Source organism: Mirounga angustirostris, unplaced genomic scaffold, assembly GCF_029215605.1.
Source record: "Mirounga angustirostris isolate CCGP_5_RB_7025 unplaced genomic scaffold, mMirAng1.0.hap1 SCAF_14, whole genome shotgun sequence".
NCBI lineage: Eukaryota > Metazoa > Chordata > Mammalia > Carnivora > Phocidae > Mirounga > Mirounga angustirostris.
Genome location: NW_026991722.1, coordinates 43,248,205 through 43,272,312, shown reverse-complemented (window position 1 = coordinate 43,272,312; position 24,108 = coordinate 43,248,205). Strand labels below are relative to the sequence as shown.

Genomic DNA, 24,108 nt, shown 5'->3' with positions numbered 1-24,108 from the left:
CAGGGGGAATGGGAGAAGGAGGAGAGAAGCCCCGATGCAGGGCTAGATCCCAGGACCCTGGGATCATGACCTGAGCCGAAGGCAGACGCTTAACGACTGAGCCACCCAGACGCCCCAACTGCATTTCCTTCTTAGAAGAACCTTTGCTACCTCTTTGGTGTTTTTGTGTCTGACTTGGGGAATAGTTTTATTTAATGCTCATCTGAAGAGCCATGCTTTTAGCATCCTGAGACTAATGGATGACTCCAGTCTTCTTAGCTGAGATTACAGTTTCTCCATTCTTCAGGAATGCCATGATTCATCCACATATTCCATTTCCCCTAGAGAATGAGTGTAGTCATGTTACAATTATGGTTCGACAATAGAAGAATCAACCTAACTTGTAGAAATAGTCAAAGACAGTATCTGTCAAAGGACAAGGAATTGTTTTATCATACCATTGAATCATTTTATCCCACCATTAACAGGTCACGGGTGGAGGTGGTCAAAACGTACAAACTTCCAGTTATAAATAAGTTCTGGGGATATAATCTACAACATGGTGACTAGAGTTAACAATACTGTGTTGTATATTCAAAAGGTGCAAAGAGAGTAGATCTTAAAAGTTCTGATCAAAAGAAAAAAAAAGTAACTATGCATAGTGATAGGTATGAAGTAAACTTAAGATCAGAACTTAATGTTCTGGTAGTCATTTCACAATATATACCTATATCAAATCACTCCACTGTATACCTAAAACTAATGTGATTTTATATACCAATCATATCTCAATATTAAAAAGAAGTCAGAGTTACAATAAATTATTTGGAAAAATAAAAGCAACAGGCGAACAAATCCTGGGCCAAATGGACAAACTAATAGCTCTATATCTGTTCTGTCTTTCTGGGCTGTGATATTAGTACATTTTGGGATTACCAAGTACTCGCTTTTAGTACATAAGAGAGATACATATTTGAGGCTTTCATCTAAGTAACATCTTTTTGATGATACATATCATTCACTTTTCCAAGTTACTCATTTAATATTTAAAACCTAACATTTTTACAGCCCATTACAGTTTATAAAGTATCTTCACATCAATTATCTCATTTGTCATTCTTCAGTTGTGCTGATTTAATAAACTAGGTGATGCCAGCATTAGGTTCTTATAAAAAATGTAATGATGATTAACAAAAAACAATTTGATATGTTTGCTTCTATGCCCTGTTCCTCCAATTATTAAAGTTTAGTGTTTCATAATGACCTAATTTTTTAAAGATTTCTATATATGCAGTCAAAGGTTTTAAGAGGAATGATACTATTAAGAAGGGGAATATTAGAAAGTGGATTTAGAATTAGGTGAGCCAAGCTAAAATGGATGATTCTGCTCACATAGCTGAGTTACTAAGTCTGCAATTTTCATGCCCAAGTCCACAAGGAAAATCTCCAAAGTAATAAAGTTTGATCTCTTTAGGATCTATCACTTCCAGGCAATTGAATCAATTTTTAGAATTCCTGTAGTTCCAAGTTTCCTGGATATACTTGGATGTTTTTCCAGAGCTGGTGATTAAGGAAGCAAAATTGACAGGTGTTAAAGCAATCTGGTCACTGGTATCTGGGATCCTGTACTTTTACTTCAATAAGCTTCACTATTAGGGCCAAATACATTACATAAAACACACTTAATACTGCTTTTAATAATAGTAAAAGAGTTTAAAACACAGAATGCAAAACTAACACAGAAATTTTCTTCAACTTTAAGAAGTAAAATAAAGTCTCCTATCAAGGTAAGTGTATACATGGAATGCATGAAAAGAATATGTATTACAGAATTATAAAGCTTGCATAAAATTTCTGACTGAACCTTAACAATCATTTTTGAAAAAGTAAGAAATGACACTAACTTATAGTGGAAAAACTTTTTGAGAATGAGAACGTTTTCTTCATTTGTAAATTATAAAACGACACGAGTATGGAGATAAAGATGACTGTGTCTTAATAACAATAGCTAAAAGTAGCTAACTTTTCCAGAATGCTTACTAGGTTCCAGGTCACAGGCATTGTCCTGTGATGTATCCCTAATTTATAGTCAAGGTCACTGAGAGATCAAACAAATTATCAGAAGCTATGCAGCCAGTTAGGGGCAGAAAGGGAAGTTGAACCCAGAGGGAATCAATCTGTGCCTTCTGGAAAACTTCAGTCTCTCCTCAAGGCACTTGGGGTTGCAGCCGTGTTAGGGAAGGCCATGAGTTAGTATACTGGAAAAACAAACCAGGTATGTTGGATAAAGAAACAGAATAAAAGATTCATCTTTCTTCGTGGAGAAGAAAATGAGTTTCTGCTAGCAGACTAAATGTTCCCCTAGAGCCTGGAAATGTTATTTTGATTTCCAAAATTGTTCAGCTTACAACAAGAAAATGAAACGTTTGGGCCAGAGAGGGCAGGCGGGTCTCGTTGCACATATGAATGAGAGAGATTGTCGCTCGTGGCAGAGAGCAGAGAGATGCTCTGAGTAGTAGCTTTCTAGACCCTGAGGTCAACAGCGCACAGGGCTGTCTGCCTGGGACTGGGGAGAGACTGAGGAGTAAGAATGCTAAGAATGTGCCAGTCTTGGTGTCAGCAGTGAGAGAAAAGGACTTAAGTCTAAGAAATTATTAAATTAGAAAAAAAAAAAAAAAAGAATTCCCGCTCATCCTAGCGCCTCTGATTCTCTTTCTTGCCACATGCATCTTTGCTTATGTGCTTAGTGTTTCATAAGATGTGTATGTTTCCTTAATATATATGGCTTAGTTTGAAACTTTAGGTTGAACTGATTTAAAAGTTTAACTTAGATGTGGAAATTAAAATATTCAACTGTCTCGATGTGTAAGAACTGGCGAAGATATATGGTTGACCCTAAGATACAAATGATACTGTGGGATAGAGCGGCTTTCTCCTTTCTTCAGCCAGCCCTGTGATTTTTTGCCTCATGCCTGCTGCGGCCAGGTGGTAGACGTAAGTGTGAGTTCAGGAGCCAGAGAACTGGGCTTATGTCTCAGCTTGGCCACTGACCAGCTGAGTGTCAGTGGATGAGCCGCGTAACTTCAGCTATGGCCTCTCCATCTGAAGAAACCAGGCACAATGAAAGCGATCTGACCGTTAATACGTACGTATTTCAGACTCAAAGACATGGATGCTAAGCTTTACTATTACTGAAAGGCATCAAAGTGACATTTTCCCACAACTACAACAGCACTGCGTCACCTGGCTGGGACTCAGTTATCCTGTAATGCTCCTTGATCTTAGAATTGTTCAATTATGGGGGGAAACAGTAAGTCCAATAGAAGGGATGAAAGAAGGTAATTACTGGAAGGATTAAATGAGCTAATAGGCCAAGTGAATAGAATAGAATCTTTACACATACAAAGAACTCAGTATTATTGAAATCTATCCTCATTGTTGAATATGGGTTTATTTGAGACTGGTAACAGTTTTAGTTCATATATAGTCTATGAAACCATGTTCTCTGCAAATACAAGAGAAATCAACTTCAGTTTATAACGTTCATAACGAGGCCTGGAAGATGGGACATTGATTCAGTTTGAATTACTCTGAAGGTCCCAGGGATCTTAGTGCAGGGACACGAGTTAAGTGCAGAAGGTGAAAAACCTGGGGCAAAGGGGAGAAGTTTCTTTCAGTCTGTGGTTCTTGATGCCTTTATTGATACTTAATGATCAAGATGGAGTTGAAACAGGAAGCTAGAAAAAATATCTAATGAAACAAGAAAAACATTATCAAACGCAGTTTATAAAATCATCTAAATTAGAAAATATTCTTATCCAATACAGTCATATTTCTCCTCTGACCTTTATTTACCACAAATACCCTATTAGAAAAAGGCAACAAACTCTAAAATTCTGCCAGGGAAACTAGCTTTCCTAAGAAGTAGAAACTGAAAAAAATAAACTGTTGCTGACAAATGTCTATATAATGATGCAGAAAATAAAAGTCAACATTTGGATTTTAGAGCCAAAACCTTAAACTTAAGGTTTCTTATTCCAAGTGTGTTAGTTACAGAGAAAGATCAAGAAACAAATTACTGTAGGAGCAGACAGCCATTTAGTAATTAAGTTCACCATACCTCCCTAAATATGTAAATCCTTTTAAGAATCATTTTTGAGATCAACATGTTCAAACTATAAAAAATGGAATAAATGAATCCAATATATTAAGTATATATTGGTTCTGGAGAAATTGAACACCTCAAAAATATCTGTCCACCGTTACATTTCTGATTCACAAAAATGTTTTTCTTTGAGGGACCTGCTCCACCCCACACCAACCCCATCTAAGAGTAGACACTTAAAATAATCATTATCATAACTCTTAGTGCACCTCTTTTGCTAAAACAACCCATAGAGAGTGAATATATTCTCCAACTTTAAGCTATACTTATAGTCAGCACAATCATTTGTTGTAAGAGAAATTAAGAGAATCTAAATTACTTTGTATCTACAAATAATCTCTCCCAAACTCATTTCAGCTGTTGAAGTATCCATCATCTCTTCTTCCACCCACTGACCTCTTAATCAGACTGGCTAATAAACAGAGAAAAATGGTAATATAAGAACTTTTATTATCAATCTTGCAGAAGCGCTAATGATCAATTTAAAAGTAGTATCTATAGTAAGACTGAATTTGCAGCATCAAGAAAAAGAAAGAGAAACAGTCTTGCTGCCCGCCCTTCAAATGCCTTCTTAACGGGGGTCAATCAAATTGTATTTTCCTAGGAAGGAGGGTTTTTGTTTGTTTGTTGTTGAACACATGGTGAAACACCAGTAGGTGTTTTATATTTGTTTTATGTCACTATCATTCTGAATGAGTTGAGGATAGTATGAATCTCTTAGCTTAGGTCTTCCAGTTTTTCCTTTAAATATGAAAATGATACTTTTATTCTCCTAACAAAGAAAAATAATACAGTGGATTTTAAATAAACAACTGTAAAGCTATGAGGTAAAATGGGGGGGGGGAGAAACATGGCTTTTTAGTGCCTTTTCTATTCTTTACATCATTGAGGTTAATTCACATGCTGGTGGTTGGGAGATACCCCAAAAGCCATGTGAGTGATTACTGAGAGTGACTCCTCACATGCCCAGTTCACTGTCACTCTAAAAATACATGAATGGAGGTCACTAAGTGCAAAGACAGTGAATTGCAAAAACCAAATCATTATGAAAGATTGATGTTTTCTGCCTGTTTGAAAATGGCAGTGAAATAAAATATTTTAATTAATATGTTGTTTACAGAGATATAAAAGGCAATATTATCCAAAAGTCTTCAATAAAGAGGTGGACCAAGCTTCCTCAGGCAAATGCTAAAAAAAGAAAAAGAAAGACAGACATGGCTACACAAATATTCATATCAGACAAAATGGATTTTAGAGCCAAAAGCACTAGAGGTTGCCAAGCAAGATATTTCCCATTGATAAAAGCAACAGTCCAAACTTGAGGATAGAACAGTTTTAAGCACATATCAATATGGCCTGGAAATACACAAATCCAAAACACCAGTGAGAAATGTCAGTAAACCTCTCTCAGGAACTGATAAATCAAAAATTAGTAAAACACCGATTATTTGAAAAACAAAAGTTATAGAGTTAGAAAAATGTGTGCCCTCTAAGCAAATGAGAAAATATTCTATATCAATAAATAAAACAGCTAGTTCTTTTAACAGAATAATAAATAGACACTTTTAACTGCTCTGCTGAAGAAAAAAGGGGGGAAAAACAAAAGAAAAAAGGGAAAAAGGGAAACATAAGTTATACAACATCTTCAAAATACGTTCTATCAATAAATTTTTTAGAAGCTACATAAAATACACAATTTTTCAGGAAGATGTAAATTGTGAAAATTGGTTAAAAAAAGCATAATGCCTGAATACACCAATTCCTATTGGGGGAAAGCATATAATCACAATAGTAAAATTGTAGGAGAATTCTAACAAATTTTTATGAATAGATAATCCCAGTTTATATGAGCAATTTGAGCACAGAAAAAAATGGCAGTCTTACTAATTTTTTGAGGCTAGTATAAATCTCAGACTAAAACCGAGCAAGAACATTAAAAAACAGAAAAGTATAAGAAAATCACATATGAGTTATAATTCCAAGTAAAATAGCAGCAAATCAAATCCATCAGCCCATTAAAAGAATAAATTATGATCACGATCAAGTGGGATTTAGTGCTGAGATGTAATGGTGGTTCAATATTTGCAAATCAATTTACATGATACATCACATCAATAAGAGAAAAAAAAATATGATCATCTCAATAGATGAATTAAAGAGCTGAATAAATGCAAAACAATAAAAAAAACCCCAAAATATAGGATAATAACTTCTAATTTACAGGTGGGAAGACCTTCTCAAAAATCTACAGTTGAAAATACTGAGAGTAAACCACATAAAACAAAAATTTCAGTAAGTAAAAACACCATAGACAAATTTACAAGATTAGCAAAAGACCAGGAAAAAAGAATGCATTTAACAAGGTCTTAGTAATTAATTGGAAAAGCCAAGTAATTCAATAGGGAAATAAAAATAGGCAGTTCAAAGAAACACAAATGGCTAATACACATAAGAAAAAAAAATCACCACTCTGTCTCATTAGTAATCAGGAAAGTCATAATTAGCTTGAGATATCTCTTACTGCTCATCATAGTGGTAAAACTTTTAAACATAGTGTAATGTCCAAGATTGCTGAGGATGAAGGTCCACAGGTTTTTGCACACAGTGTTGGTGGGATGTCAATTGGTTTAGTCTTTATTAGGGCAACTTGACTGTCTCATTAAAATGTAAAATGCACATATTTTATCACGGAAAACAACCCACTACACAGAGATTTTAGCACTCTGTACATTTTTTAATTTTTTTGTAATGTTGCCGAAGAGATCCAAATCACTAGTAGCAACCTAGGAAACATGTTTCTGGATAGGGTCCATAAACCACGTTCACAAATATGGTTTTCAAGGTTTTACTACATCACGTGGTGACAGTCATTTCAGAGTACTTGAAACTAGCACAGTTGCCCAACTCAAAGACTACCTTCCAAAGAAAAAGAATAAGGCCTTGGTTAGATTGTCTTACATTTTGTGGTTACTATTTTGAGCCACATAAAATCCTCTTGCCAAAAGAAGGAGTTGCTGTCTTTTAGAAAACCTCATCTACTTTTAGCTAAAAGTCAATTTGAAACGACATTAAAATACTTATAATTTTGGTCATATTTAATTCATTTCTCTCCACATTTTTTAATCCAGCAATTCCATCTCCAAGCATCTCATTTACAGAAATACCCCATGCAAAGAGGTATGGCAAAGAATGTTAATTGTAGCATTGTTTTCAGGAGTGAAAAAACTTGGAAACGACAGATTACTTAGGAAATGGCTAAGTTAACCGTATGTCCATATTAAGGAATACTAAACAGCAAATATATATATATATATATGAAATATATATATATGCTAATATGGAAAATTTTCCAAGGCACATGGCTTAATGAAAAAGGCAAGTTACAGAAAATATGTAGTACACAATCCCACTTTCATGAAAACCAAACACAATAGAATCTTAATGGAAATGTGTGTGTAAAGATACTTATTAGAAAAGACTAGAAATTACACATCAAAGAGCTAACGAAAGTTACCCTTTATCAGGGTAGGGGTGGAGCTTCCACTTTTTATTGGTTTCTTTTTGTTTGTTTTGAAAAGTGTCTTCACAAAGGAAATAGAGTCATGTATGACTTCTAGCAAAAAGGGGAAGTTTTGAAAAATATTGTTTCTAGTATTTACTGATTGTGCGTGTATGGAATGCTTATTATTAATGCTTAGAATGTATATACATATTAGATACAATCTGTGACTCTATGTCAACAATAAGTAAATAATTGGGAGAGTGTTTACCTAAATGAGGCAAATTTAAGTTCTGCGTTTGAATTAAGAAAAATAGTTCAGTATTCATTTTAGAGCAGCAGAGTGGTACAGACTAAGAATCCATTTTTAAAAAGACCACACTAAATTAGACTAAATTAGCAAATTTAGTAAGTTTCATTATGGAAATTCCCAGAGGCAACCTCTGGCATTTAATGATTAGAAAAGTAACAAGAAAGTATTGCTTTCAGAGTGAATCAATAGAAAAGTGAATTTCCCTAATATAAAATAATCTTTATGTTAAGCAAAAAGGCACAGAGCTAATTGGAGGAGGTATATTGTATAAATGTTTTTTTGAACTGTACAGTACAATACAGTGTGATAATCATCACTGAGCAAATAGAAAATACAGTGAAACTTTCCTCAAGTCTCTTAAAATTCACTTCTGAATCATAGTAGGATGCATTCATAATTTTACAAAATGTAGTAGGATCATTTCCCTTTTTGGTTCTCTGTGACTATATAAGGCTAATATTGTTCTGTATACTTAAAATTTGCTAAGAGATTTGATCTTACACACACACACACACACAAAGATGACTATGTGAGGTGATGGATGTGTTCATTAACTTGACTGTGGAAATCATTTCATAACGTATCCATATATCAAATCATCATAGTGTGGTTCTTAAATATATACAACTTTATCAATTCTACCTCAATGAAGCCAGAAAAAAAATGGTAAATGAACAGAAGTACCAGGGTATAGTTCACTAAGTACAGAAAATGGCTTCAATGAATTACCTGAGATGCTAGGTTTTCAGGGCCAGTCCTGTAACTTTTTTTTACCACGGTTTTCCTAACGCTGGTGCTCTAACAGGAAAGGCCCGTTACAGTCACTGTGACCACAAGCTTGAGCAGAAAGGAATGAAAGCATACGTGATATTAAGAAGTATACAGAGTTCACTGAAGTTACGAACATCACTTGTAAGCCAACAGCATAGTCTCTCCCTGATGTTTTTCTTCCGTGCAGTTAAGATCCACGGTGATTCCCTCTGTCACTCACTGGACACGGCTGCCCTGCTAAGGGTTTCGATGGCGAGTGGTACAAGAACAAATACATACTTTGGTAAAACTGTTGTTCTCCACAGAACTCCTTTACTTGGGATTTTTGCGACAAATTATAGCAGCTCAAGTAGAAAAGAAAAAGTTCAAACCAGTCACCAGATCCAAAATTAGCATTTTATTCAGAACGCTGGGGTCAGAGGTGTATCATTTATATTCTGGTACACAATACAGAGGCAAAGCTGGTCAGAAGTCTCTCCAATTTAAAAGCTTGGTTTTTTTTTTTTCATTTTTTTTTTTTAAAAACACACACTTAGTAATGCCTCCAGTGTCAGGCCACCCCTTTCTTTTCTTTCTTTCTTTTCTTTTTTTTTTTTTTTTGGTACAAATTATGTAAAACATTTGTGCTAAGAACTTTTCTCCCTCCCCAAACAAAAAAGAAAATAAAAAATAAAAAAAAATTAAAAAATTAAAAATTGAGTATTCTAACTACAGCTCAACAATTGAATCAAATGTCACTTTGTTTTGTAAATACTTTATCCATAACGAAAGATATAAACATGCAAAAAACCTGAATCCATAGTCCAAATAATACATACACATGTTCTGAAGTTTCTGCACTTCTCCATAGACTATGCCAATAAAACATTATGTACACATACCATTTTTACAGTGAAGTGGAAAAAATACAGTAAATAAAAAAAGTGTACATGGATTAAGACCAAAATGTATCTAACATTCTAGTTTATGAAAAAATTCAATTTTGCTACAAATTGGTGATATGAAAACTCCCTTTATTTGCAACCAGCTGCGTAAGTTTTAAGATTTTAGTGAAAAAAGAAAACTAAAGTCTAAAACTAGAAGTAATGTACATTTTCCAATCTCATGGTCTCATCCCCCAAGATAATAAAATCGCTCCATGAGTTTTTGTTTTTTGTGTGTTTAATTCTGTGTTTTAATAAAAGCAAATGCAATGTAACAAAAGCGTATTGAAGCATATCATGGTTTAACTTACTGCTCCCACCACAAAATATTTTGTCTTTTACTTATCGTTTCAGAAATCAGTACCGTTAAAGCCTTAAACATAAAACTAATTCCAATCTGAAAAAGGTACAAAAAGGCACATAAAATCCCAGTGCTTCTGTACTGTAAAATTCAAGTGTAACTGAGCTCAGTGTTTTTTCCAAACAGTATTGGATCACTGATATTCCCTCTGAGCCCAAATTGGTTTGCAGCCTATGCCAAAGCCTCCAGCAAGCACTGTGCTAGTAGACTACAAAGTTAAAGCCTAGCTTCTGAATGCTTTTTGGGAATATCAGTTGAAATTGTTTGTACTTGTCCAAAAACCAAGTTCACCCTGAAGTTCACTCATCACCTCCACCATACATGTCAGCAAGTTTCTTGAAGCGTGGCCCCCAGTCATTCAGATAGTCATAGTCCTGCTCACCGCCGCTACTTGAGGAATTAAGGGAGCTCAGGGACCCAGCAGTGGACCCACTGCCTTCATAGTCAAAGACTAAGAGGGAGTCATATGGCGGAGCTGTGGGATCATTGTCAGCAGCTTTAAGGCCCTACAATTTGGAAAGACAAAGAAAGAATGGAGAGAGGGTTACAATCGGCAAACGACATGCAGATCCCAGGGGTCCCATGTTTATAAGTTTCCACCCGCAGACCACAACATTTTCAACCACAGAAATTGGGGTTATCACCATGTTTGAATGTTGGACAAAAACGCACTTAGGTCTTTCCTCTGCAGGAAAGAGCCCAAGGAAGTCTAGCTCAGTGAGGCCAAGACATACAGTGGGAGGGGAGTTGATTGTGGAGAATGTGCTTGACAGGTGGCAGAAATGAGTGGCCAACTGCTTGAGGCTGAGAAGGAAGGATCTCGAAGTCTGGTAATCCATCTATATGACAGTGCACTGAGTGAGTAATTACTGCTGGAATAAGTTACATGAAATAATACAAAGGGCTAGGAAATCATGTTATACACGTGGACGCTAATCCAGAGTCAGAGTCAAAGGATTCTGACAGTGAACAGGTTGAACAGGAATTATACAAGCCAGGCAAACGCAGGGATATATAAGAGTGCCATATGGTCTTTGCCCTTTGTAATCTAGTGTAAAAAGCATTATTATAGTATAGTGTGAAATAAATGATAAATAAATAATAAAACTACAAAGTCTAGGCAAAAATCATCAGAATGCCAAAAAAAAAAAAAAAAAAAAATCCAGACTAGCACTGAGAGCTAGGAGTTCAAGGAGGAAGTGGCATATTTGACCTAAATTTGGAAGGAAAAAGAAGGATAAAGGCACCATGGGCTCATCACCGTATCTGTCCTGTTGGCACTCAATGAATATTTGTCTAAAAAAAACTCTTTAAAGCTTTGTTAAAAATTTCTTGCTTTGGAACTTGAAGAAAGAAAAATAAATGTGGAAACATAATATTTTAAGCAACAAAATGGCAGCTGCTTGACTGCCATCAAAAACAAGAGAGAAAAGTACACACTATCAGTTCTCTCATCCCAAAGTCTCTCTTACCAACCATCCTAACCATTTAATTAAACACCACTTTCCCTCATGTCTGGCTGGACTACGTATAACCCAGAAAAGCCAGTGTAAAATAAAATAAAGCATGTTTTCTGCAAACTACTTCAATGTATAAAACATAAATAATTTTTAGAAAGGATTTTATTTATTATATTTATAGAATAAGCTACCAGACAATTTTGCTAAGGCTGAAAATCACAAACTACAATTTCTCAGAAGTCATAATTCCTTTCTGTGGTAGACTGTGTTACTGTCCTCAATGATGCACTATCCTTTCCTTGTAGGTGGGTCAGATGCCCACACTACCACAAATACCTCCCTGGAGCCAGAGTTTACTTTCTAAACCCACTGTCAGGCTTGGCTATGGGCTGGCTTTGGCCAACACAACGTCAGCAGCAATGTAGAGAAGACTCTGTAAGACCTCTGTCCACCAGTCCCTTCTTGCCCCCTCTCCCAGGACAATGGACTGCCCCAGCTGGCAGTTTTCCTCCTGCCTGGATCCTGAAACACAGAAGACATGAGGACCCAGCCATTGCCAGCCTAGAGTGAACACAGAATTTGGACAAGAAGTAAACCTTTGTTATTATAAGTCAACAATACTTGGGGAGTTGTCAGCTACTGTAGTCTTAGCTGGTAAAAATCAAACAACGCACCTTCTGTGTTTATTTACTCAATTCAAGATGTAATTATTGAGTATGTATATTACCATGTATTCTGCTTAGTGGTGGGGACACAGCTATTAAGAAGCTAGACCCAACACCTGCCCTCATGGAGTTTATATTCAAATGTTAGCATGGGCCCTTTTTCCTTTTCCCTACTAACAACTGCAAACATAAGCAATAGGAGATTCTTTTAGTTCAGCGTGGGTTAACTTGGGTCCATACAAGAACCAGACCCGAAAAGATCTGAGGGGAAATCAAGAAGACAAAGAAAATCCTGGTAAGGAGAACAGGTTTCTGAAGACAAATGCAGGTTTCCTGGGCTATCAGAAAGTAGGGTGTTCATGAAGATGAAACCTTCCGAAAGCTGAAATGGCAGAACGCAAAGAAGCAATTACCATTCATTTATACAGGACATCTTTTTGAGCATTCCCAGACCCCAAAAATAATGGCTCTGAGGCTTTTCTGGTTCTTACAACACATGTTGCTAACAGATGCACACGATAAAATGGAGATGAAGCAGAGATGCTCACAGCCGCAGTTCAAAGCTATGCAGCTGGATGCTGAGGAGCTGAGGGTAGTTCTGGGGAAGGAGCCCAGCGGATCACTCCCGCGGCCTGGGGTGCGTGCTGCCTCTCTAACAGCTCCCTGCAAGACAAAGGCTGTGCGCTATTTTTCACTTACCATCTTTTTTTTTTTTAAAAAAAGCAGAACCTGTCTTTGGATTTCCTTGGTGAAACCAAGCACTGATGTAGGTCTTCCATAGCAGTAAAGTGGTGGAATGCAGACGGATGTTTGAAAAGCAGGGTGTACCTGCATTAAGTTTTCATTATGACCTTAAATGAAACTGCTTTCCAATGTGCAGAACAGAGCCAATGACCGAGGTCACCATGTTCAGGTCATCTGCTTTTATTATGATTCGAAATTTAAATAGAAATACATGCAGAGCCCTGCCCAGTCTTTATGGTGTGAGCACCAAACTGGAAATATGGAAAGGTTAAGACTAAAATTAGTTCTAAAGAGTCAGTGGCAGGGTGTTAAGTGTGTCTGGATTCAGTGGAGAGGAAGCAATGGCCTGTGTTCACTACGACTTAAGGATGAACGGGGGAAGCTGTCTGGTCTTCACTGGTGTATAAAAGGACCCGAGCCCCTTCATCGCATGTCTAAGCCCCCTAATTCAATGCTTTAAAATAAGCGTTAACACTGCTGATAACCTAGTCCCCTACTCACTATGAAGATTCTAAAATATATTCATTTCTTCTAAATTTCTTTTAGCTCCTGCCCCAGTTTTTGGATCATCCTGGTCATTTTTGAATCTGTTTCCTCCCTTCCTTCCTTTCTTCCTCCCTCCCTTCCACACTGTCTCAGGTTTTAAATAATTAAAAAAAAGCAAAAAAACCCCTGAACTTTTCAAGAACTCTTAGGCAAGCCATCTTTCTAGGCTGAAAGTTAAGTATCCTAAGTCCCCTCCACTTGGAATAGCACAGATTTTTATCTGAGAATAAAATACGACTCTTGTGGATGAGGTATTATATAAATTCTGGGTACTATTTTGGTAATTCTAAAAAGATCCTAGTCAAGTTCTGAGAGACTGAAAATGACAGGCACACAAGCAGAATGAATGTGCAGGAGAAAGCCGGTGGGCCACGTACCCATCTGGTCCTCCCTTATGGGATTCCTTTATTCTTAGGTGTGGACACTATTTCACATGAAGTGTATGTGCTGTTATCAACTCTACCAACTAGAGTTGCATGTGTTTCTCTTCTCCACCTGGTTTAACTAAATCTAGAAGAGTAGGTGTCTGTTTTGCCTTTCCTGGAAGGGCAGATCTTGAACTCTGGATAAATCTGAACTGTTTTCTGTAGTTTGAGGTGTCTCTGTAAAATGAAAAAGCCTGTGGCTCTGGCTGAATTCTTGCTGAGCTTGTATTTATAGACTTCCGATCCTATGCTTTATGGATGGAGATATGCTTTTAGAGGAGCTATAAAAACCCATATTCTTCAGTGAGGGAACACATGAGGGATATAAGAGGAAAGAGGTCTTATCAGCTCGCCACCTGCCTTAGTTCGGGCCCTCTTTATATCCTGCCTGGACCACAGCAAAAGCCTCTCTAACTGGTCTCCCGGTCGCCACTACTATTCCTTTTTCTTTCATACAAACTACTAGTGGCTCCTCTCTCAGACATTATTTGAAGTCGCTCCCCCAAGTAAAACTCTGATTGCTCTCCCATCACCTATTGCAGTGTTTCCCAGATAAGGGAGGGGTTCCGCTGGGGATGGGTAAGATGGTTTTTAATTGGTGCATGGGCACTTTAAAACAATTACCTTTATTAAAAAATGAAATTAAAAGTTCAAGTGAACAATAGATGAGGTGTGTGGACATGGAAAAAACCAGAAGGCGTTACTCAAATGCCTGATGTTTGGGTAACCTACAGGATAAAGTTAAAACTTTAGCAGAGCATTCAGTGAACTTGGGAGTGTTCATGCAACTTTTCCGTTTCAGCTATTCTCTACTCCAGCGACCACAACTAAATTTTTCACCAGATTCCCCCCAAATCTAAAAATGTCATGTTTTTGTGTACCCTGTGTTATTTGTACCTTCATTTCCTGATAGCTAAAATGGGATTTCCTTTGTTTGAAACTTCCTCACTCATAATTTCTCATTTTATTAATATCCATCCATCCATCCATCCATTCATCCATCCATCCATCATTTAAAACCCATTAAAAATATCACTTCTACTGTATGGATTTTTCCTCCAATCATGACTGGGAGTCATTCTCATGGTCTCCTTTACTTTCATTGTCATGTTTTGGTTACACTAGATTGTGACACCCTTTTCTGCCAGTGATGTTGATATTCATTTCATATCCCACTGTTCACTACAGTGCCTGATACCCAGCGGGCATCCTAGAAGGTAGCTTGGTACTCCTCTCCTGGGCTTTGGTTCTCACTCACCACCTTGCTCATATTTATAGACACTCCTTTCAGAAGAAGCTAGAATTTAGGTTTAAAATACATGTGGACATAAAAGTATACTAGGTTTACATTACAGTGGAATTTTGTGACTTAACGCCAACATTACTATGTCCCTTTCTGAGAATTTCACTTTACTTAAAGCAAATTTTTTTGGAAGGAGAGGATTTTGTTTTATTTACAATTAGAGAACAGTAATCTGTACTAATAACTAATATGACACATAATAAGTAAGAGATTTTACTATGGGATGGGGACTATACCAAGCACTTTATGTGGATTATCTCATTCAGTTCTTACAGAAATCTTAAAAGAGGATTTTATTATTAGTCTCATTTTATATATACATATGAAAACTGGATATCCAAGAGGTTAAATCCAAGGACCCTGACTTTGTAGAGGGGAACAGAGCTATTAGGTGAGGCAGCTGCATTTGAATTCAAACAAATGCCCAACTACTCTATGTATGGGACAGAGATATTTTAAAGAGGACAAATACATTTAATAGGAGAAAAAAGGCAAAAGTTCTAAGCTTTAGGAGTTCTGTGCAAGTTATTCTAGAAGCACTTCCCGTAAGTTTTTAAATATCAATCAAAAGTTGGTCTTTTAACAGAAATAAGTCCTTGGTTTTTGTATTTCTGAGATAAAGAAATACATAGGATTAGTAAAGTTATTGGAGGTATGCTAATACCTACTGTCAGGCTGAGATTAAATTAATTTGTTTTAACTTTTCACCCTCTGAAGGTCATATTTGAAAGCCTCAAAATAGAATGAAACTTGGTAGTCGAAATTAAAAAAATGTGTGATTTGTTTTACTCTACCTACCAGACTAGAAATATATTTTTTGATATTCAAGGCAACATTCATTGATTATTTAAATAAACAAACTAGAGAATGTTCTCATGAGCTTACTTATTCCTTACATTATAAAAACACTCCAGTTATAATTGCACCATACTCTTCTTCCTTTGGAACATTCGGTACTGTGCTAAATCAAATAAGACCTGGGGATAAAGAAATCTGTTTGCATTTTACATGTATTTACAAAATATGCTTGAATTCTTTCTAGGTGTCCTCAACTGTTTTAAAACCTTACATGAATGTATTTTTTATCTGTCCAGTTACAGAAAGAGTAAGTCCATGGGTGTCTTAGATGGAAGAATCTACACGGTGTATTTGAATGTTAGCTGACTTAGGCCTTTTGACAGTTTCAACCCTCTGAATTTTCCCACAGACCTGACCATTTCATCCCTAGACCCTCATTTTAGTTTCTTCTGTGACACCTTCACCTCCGTAGACCTTCTTCCTATGTCCAAATGTAGGGCATTTCTAGTGTGAATGTTTCGTCTTCCAACTCGTCCACATTTCTCCATCTTACAATCCCATTCAGAATTATGGATTCCATAGTCATTTGGGGAAACATTTCCAAATGTGATCCTTTGGTGCATTCATGTACTCACCAAACCAGTGGGCCCCACACTGCCCCCCAGGGACATGTGCACCTCTTCCCTTGGCAGCAGAAGGGGACCCTGAGATAGGAGTTATGAAGGAAGGTTAGTCCTGGGTACAATGGAATGTCACTGGATGGTGCCTACCCCAAACTCTGTGTGCCTGACCCTCCTTGGGTTGGTAAAGACTTAATGAAAGAACTAACGTCTAGAAAAAGAGGGAAGGGCATTCTACACAGAGAGGATAGCATGGGAACAGGTACTGACTTGGAATTATGAGCTGAGCGTGGGAGGCACAAGTCAAGTCCCTGTCCCTGGCCTGTAAGATGCAGGTTTGGGGGCAGGGGGCGTTGAGATGAAACTGTAAAACCAAGGAAGGATTACAGCCAATGGAGTCTGGCAAAGGAAGGCATCAGATACTGGAATGTTTGCCTGGTACAAAGACCGTGCTTGCAGCAAAGTGGGAGTACACACAAAGAGAATCCAGGTCTAATTTATTTTCTTTCTACATATTACTAGTACAAATATGTACACACAGGAGATGTTCAATAGTTATTTGCTGAATGAATGATCCTAAACCAAGCTCAAGATCATTTCAAAATGAGCCATTTTTAGCCAGTGCAGACAATCCTCAAATTATGAACTGACTGCATTCTAGGAGTTAATTTGCAAGTCAGTCGTTTGGCACCAAGTTTTTCATAGAAGTACTGAAACATGTTCGTTATGGTCTCCAGCTACTTTTTAGGCTGAGCACTGTTCTAGGAAAAGGAAACTGCAAATGGAAATTGTGACTGTAACTCTTTCTATTGTGGCATTTGAGGGGCTGGGTAACTGAATCTTATTAACTAGATATGCTTCTCTACCTACTGAAGAAAATCCAGTCCCTGTAAAAAAAATGAATGAACAAACACACAAACACAAAACATATCCTAAAACACAACTTAGAACAACCAATATCTTCATTTTCTGAATTTAGTCAGCTCCAGTAGAGTGAAGGCCCCAGACTTGGGCCCCGATGAAGCCCGATCAACTGCAAATCGGGTGGTACTCATGGCTTTAGACCCTAAACATCTGCCACAGCACTCGGGTTCCTTAAAACAACAAAACCTAAGAGCGAGGCAACATACTGGATGCTGAGGTTACTCAAAGATGAACAAGAAATTGCCCCCACCCTGGACAGCAGGCACATACTCATGCAGGAGAGAGAAACATCAATGGTTACACCACTGTGGCCAGGATTATCATGCAGTGTAGATGAAGGAAGTGTCTTGTGAACTCTTCCCAGAGGGATCAAAGAAGACCTCACATACAAGGGGGTGTTTGAGGTGAATCTGAAGGCTACGTGGGTGTTTCATTGATGGTTAAGAAGGTGAGGGCTTTGCAGAAATTACATTATAGTCAAAATTGGGATGCTTCTGAGGAATTGCAAATAGTTCAGTGGGGCTGCAGCCCTGGAAGGAAATGTCACGGGGAAGAGGGCAGGGGTTAGATTGGGACAACAGTCTTATACATGAAGCCTAGTACTTGACCTCTGTCACTGAGAAAAGAACAGTGTTATGGATGGACTGGAACCCCACAGAATACTGACGCTTTGGGGACAGGCAGGAACATTCAGTTAAGTATTTGTTGAATGACACTGAAGCTAAAATTCTTGCTTTAAGAAAGTCCAGTTCCTGCACTTCCCTTCAAAAGATTCACTCTATCTCGAAGTCCCACACCCACAGAGCTAATGAAACAATTTCTCATGACAACAAAATGCTAAATTAGAACTAAAATCATCAGGCACTCTTAAATATTCAAAAAAGATCTAGTCATAGATAATAAAATTCCTGCAAATCTCCTAACCAGTTCTCTATACAAATAACTAGAAAAGTCAGGGCATATTTCTGTAGATGAAGGAAGTAATGGCACTCTGTTGCTTTTGCCTTCCATCTGCTTTCAAACCACGACTAAAACAAATTAACCTATTACCTGTTTAACAGAAGTGAATGCATATGTTCAGAAAGCAGCATGCATTTCAGGAATAGACAGTAATGAAGAGTTGTAAAGGGAAATAAATACTCAAACCTTGTTTCAAATCTTTTTTTTTCCCCACAAACGATAACTGCATCTTTTTAAAAACCTAAAGTAGACTGATTATGTATATAAAATATATGACTACAAGGAAGCCCGGGAAATAAGAGTCTTATCAGCACGTGATGGCAGGCGATATATAACAGAAGTATTCCACCTTGTAGTGCACGGAGACCTATTCTGGTCTTAGAGATACTGAACGGCAGGACAGGGCCAGAGAATGCGAGTTCTGCCATAGAGTCGCAGTCGACATCAACAGGTTTTGCTCTCTTACATTTAACACTAAAAATTCAAAAGATGAATTGCAGTAAAACTATAGACATGATCAAAATAAGCAGCACAAATCATTTTACTTCAAAACGTAAGTATTAAATGTAGCAGAACTTGTGGTCAGTAATGAAATAAAAAGAATGCCATAATAATTTTGACAACGGAAATCATATCTGTTATATTCAACAGAGAATTAGCTGCCTCTTACAGAAGCTTTTAAAACTCCTCAACTAGACAAGTATTTAAATCACTTACATAATATTTAATTTAGCTCCTCTTCCTATTAATCTTATTTGATGGAACTCTAGTCATTGGGTAGGCACTGAATTCTCAACATTTGTGGGATTCAAAGGATACAGTATGAGGAAAATGAAAATGAACTATTATTACATTCATCAGTGCTAATAAGTGAAATTAGAATACACTATAATATTGTTAGTCTATTTATCACTTGTAATCTAGGGAAAAAAGCCTTTTGGAAATAGTGTGACTAATACTGATAATGTATATGAATGTCATTTATAAATACAGAATATTAATTGATAGATCTGTTTTCTGGCCCATCAAACCAATTATATCTGTCCTCCACTATTAAAGCCACATTTGCTTTAACACGAAGATAAGCTCAAGAAAATCAAGTGTGTTTAACGAACTACACAGCTGTACTCCAAGCAATCTGTGGTCTGATGGTTACGTACAGCTGACGGTTAGCATAAAATAAACGCCCCTATAAGGAGAGTGAGCCTGTCTTTGCACCTCATTAATGAAGTCCCCGATGTCCCCAGGGTGCGGGGCTGCAGATCGGACCGGGTACTGGGGCTCGGCGTGGATGGGTCTCTCATCCAATCGTCGGATTCCTACAGGCTTGATGGCATCAGGTTCCACAGTATCAGGCTGCTGCAGCTGGCTCAAGTCATAATCCTGCAAAAGACAAAATCAAAAACCCATGGTAGATGGGCATAAAGATGGAAAATTACAACCTTTGTTTTTAAACACATACCCAGAATGCATAGAAATGAGTGAAATTTAACATAATGGAAAAGTTGCCACTATGAGTTTTTCATGTTATGATTAAATATTTCTTTCACACAGCTCTTTCTTCTGTGCTTTTCATTTCTACAGTCTGTGCTCCATCTGCTTTCCTATGTTTCTCATCAGTTTCCAATGGAAAACAGCAGTGAGATAAGGCCCTACTATAAAATGACTAAAATCTGCCTAGAAGAGAGAGCTATGCCAGGGCAGCAAAGGTATTAACTCAGTGTGGGGTTTGAGACCCACTACCCTAATGTAGAGCACCTTAGCGTATTAGGTATTTCAAGTTGAAGGAATTAAAACAAACGAACAAACAAAAAAACCCCAGTAGAGTAGGAAGGTCACCCTAGCTCCCCTCATCCTTGCCCTTCTTCCTTGAAACAGGTCATAAAACTCCCGCGTGAAAGTTCCCCTCCCTGTACCGGGAGGAGGGAAGACATTCTTATCATCAGAGACAGAGACTTTGAGGCCAAGGGATCTGTACCAACAAACCTTATTAAACTAACCTTTATGTCCCTCATTACTTCTTCACCATTTACTAGCCCTCGCCCAAACCTTTGGTCTTGTCAATTCTTAGAAATGTATTGTTTCTTTGTCTAAAAGGTATAAAAGCTTCCCACCCTGGACACTTCGGGACTTCATTCTCTTGTGAGGCTCCCAGGAACATTTAAAAGTTCAATAAGTATGTTTTTCCCTGTTCATCTGTCTTCGTTTGTTTAATTTTCAGACCCAGACAGGGACCCTGAGAGGGTCAAGGAAGACTTTTTCCTTTCCTACAATGTCTTTAACATTAAAATATAATTTAAAAAAATGATGCCGATGTGTTTTCCTTAAAGAAAGGTGTTAGTTCACCACGGTTTCAAAGCCAATCTCTAGTCCTCCCTCCCTTCAGTGGTCTAAAGTTGGCAAACTACGGTCTGTGGGTCTCTGTCGGACCCATTTCCTATTTTTCTCAAAGAATGGCTTTTACATTTGTAAAGGGTATTGGAAGCAATAACAACAAAGAAGAAGAATATGCCACAGAAACTCTATGTGACCTACAAAGCCTTACTATCAGGCCTTTTACAGAAAAAGTTTGCCTATCTCTGGCCCCACGGTGTGAGGCGAGGAGGAGTGGATTTGCTCACAGGGCAGCCCTGTGGGAATGTTCTGGAACAACAGCCTGTCCACGTTCAGACGGGCAGAGTAGCATTGGTGAAGAAGGAGGCTCTGGGCACGGTTTGGGCCCTCAGAACTATTTTCAGCTTTAACATCAGCCAGTGAGACAGGAATAAAGAAGCTGACTGTAATGTGGAAATGTGTCAAAATTTTAGGTTTGGGCAAATGACTTTGTAGTTTTCAAACCCCTAAATTCTGATGATGTGCAATTCTCCAATTTAATGCGGACATTTACGGAGAGTGCAGATTTCCTGGGACTCTTCATAGCTCAGGCTTTACCTTTCTGTCTCACACCAGCTTAGCCCCGTTTGTAGTATCTCTGTGGTGGTTTTGATTGATTCAACACTCGAATACTCAGCCTCACACGTGTCCCCCCGTAATCCTCTGATCAGCGCTGTTCGCTGTTCGCCAGTTTTAGTATCCCCGTGTAAGAGCTGAGATCTGGAATCTCAAAGAACCCAAGTAACGAAGTCCCTGGTCCCAAATCTATGAGGACTCAGAGACAGGCTCCGACTCCAAGCATGTGAGACTTACTTCAAAGCCTCGCTCTTTGACAGTCACCGAGGAGAGTGAGTCAAGTCCAAGCTCCGAGGCCGGAGTTAAAGGGTAACAGACTAGACAGATGAGTGTGGAGGGCCAGGAATGTGAGGGATGATGAAAATCACAGAGCAGACCAAGGGCAGGAAGGTAACTAGCATTCACACCCACTAGGTACCAGGCACTATACTAGCCTCTTGAGAAGTGTCTTCTCACTGACACTTTCTTTTTCTTAACTGAAGATTTTTTTTAAATTTATTTGACAGAGGGGGAGGAGAGAGTGAGAGCACGACTGGAGGTTGGGGCAGAGGGAAAGGACAAAGCAGACTCCCCGCCCAGTACAGAGCCTGATGTGGGGCTTGAACCCAGGACCCTGAGATCATGACCCGAGCCGAAGGCAGACGCTTAACCGACTGAGCCACCCAGGAGCCCCTCATGGATACTTTCTAACAAACCTGTGGAGAATGTTTTATCATCGTCTTTCTAGGTGAAGAAACAGACTGAGAGAGCTTGAGTAACTTGCTCTCAGTCTCACATCTTCTGTGATTAGGATGCAAATCCAAACCAGGTGTGTCTGACTTCCAAACGTCCATCTACCACGTAAGTCTCTGCTCGCTGAGACACTCTCATCCTGACCACCGTCCTGGGTTCAGCTCCTTACCAAGAGGTCCGGCTAACCTAACCACTGAAGGCACTGAGGAAAAGCCCCTCCTCTGAGGAGTGTACACGGGTCTATGACGCGTGAGGCGGGTACACAGGGCAGGACAAGCCAGTGTGGGATGTAAGCTTGGTATATTGCAAAGTATAAAATGCTCAGAGGAGAAAATCTGTGTGAGGTTTCAAGCTTGAACAATCCGTGTTCAAGGGAGAAAAAGGACCCTTCTGGGATTATCAACAGAATGAGCAAAGGTTTGGGAATGCTGTTTTCTCTTGTCAGGATAGAGCATTTCTGACTATCCATATAAAACCTGAGTGAAAACATCTCGATCGTGCACAAATGTGCTCCGTTTTAAATTTTATGGAATTTATGAGCAATTTATAGACTATCTTGAAGACATACAATGATATAACAGATGTGAAGGCCTTTGAAATGCTAAAATGTTATACAACATAAAAACAAGGATTTATTTAGAGAATTCTGAATGCTTACACACCAGAAGCATGTTTTTCCAGGTCATGTTTAACTGCATAGCTCCCAAGCATAATAGAGTGGGATAAACCGTGACTAACTGTGCCTCCTGACAATGATTGGAGCTTTATATAGGAAGGGAAAAACAGATTGTAAGTATACTGATGACAGTAAATATTTTTATGCTGAGGGTGTAAAATATTTTATTAGAAGTCTGAATTACATGAAATTAAGTAATTGAATCTTATGGTTAAGGACTGTCTTTTTACTTGGTGACAAACTCCTTGATACTCAGTGTCTTTGTGATAATTCCGTATAGGAATACAGAGGAATTTCTTCGGCATAATTAGAGACAAAAGAGGCTTCCTTACCTGGAAAGAACCTGTGCTTCCTGATTGCTTATATAGCTCCCACCACAAGGTTACAAAGGGGAATGCATTTTGACTGGCCAGCAGTGTGGTAAAAATTTTCTAATAAATTGCCGACACTTAGACATAGGGATAGTTCCCCTGAAAATTGGGAAGATCTGGCAAAATAGAGCTTAAATTCTGACATAATTTGCTAAAACTGACTGTAGCTATCTCCTCCAGACCAGGACAGCATCTCCACCTGGACTGCTTCACTTATTAGGGATATATATATATATATATATATATATATATATATATATATATATACAGCATATTAATTTATAGGTTTTTTATCTTTCCTTTGATAGCCTTTTCCTACCACTTTAAGAACCAGAGAGCAGCAATAGCCTTCAAAGGTTTGTAGTCCTGTTCAGTCCTTTCCACCAACAAAATGGCAAGCCCGTAGAAAGAGCTCATTAAAAAAATGTGTTGAATAAAGTCTCAGCGATGATATTCATGTCAGATGTTCAAAAGAGCAACCAGTTTAAGAAATGTGCCTTGGATCGCATTACATTCCATAGCAGTAATTCACAATGGGGAGGGACAGAAAGATTGCCGATCCCGTCGCTGAGATTCATTGCCCTGGTGAGTCCCCCACAATGATGGAAACGTGTCATGTTCCTCAGCTGTGCTGGTATCAGAAAAACAGGCAGAAAACCACTGATTTACGGGAAGTTAGAAACTGGGTTAAAATGGGTGGCTTAACATTTCTCTGTGATGGTTTCTCCTGTCTATTACAAATAGGGGATATAAAAAAATCTGATAATGCTAGGAAGTAGGCAGAAATGTCTTCAGGTCACAGGGATGGGTTTTTCGGCCCACATCCATCTGTGTTATATGGCAGAAGTCCTGACCTGAGGGTCCAATTTTAAAGCCTTTTGATAAGGGGTCACTCTATGCAAACCTCCTAAATTATACATCTTT

At 38.0% G+C, this 24,108-nt stretch overlaps 1 protein-coding gene across 1 annotated transcript in view; it reads right to left on the bottom strand.

Annotated features, from left to right (window-relative positions):
* Positions 1-9,109: 9,109 nt before the first annotated feature.
* The window catches only part of CDH2 (cadherin 2), a 209,126-nt gene continuing 194,127 nt past the window's right edge, over positions 9,110-24,108 (bottom strand). Inside the window, exons 15-16 of the mRNA XM_054510335.2 lie at positions 19,675-19,839; positions 9,110-10,517 (exon numbers count right to left, since the gene is read on the bottom strand). Coding sequence (XP_054366310.1) covers positions 10,311-10,517; positions 19,675-19,839 — 372 coding nt within the window. The 3' untranslated portion in view covers positions 9,110-10,310. The remainder of the gene's footprint in view (positions 10,518-19,674; positions 19,840-24,108) is intronic.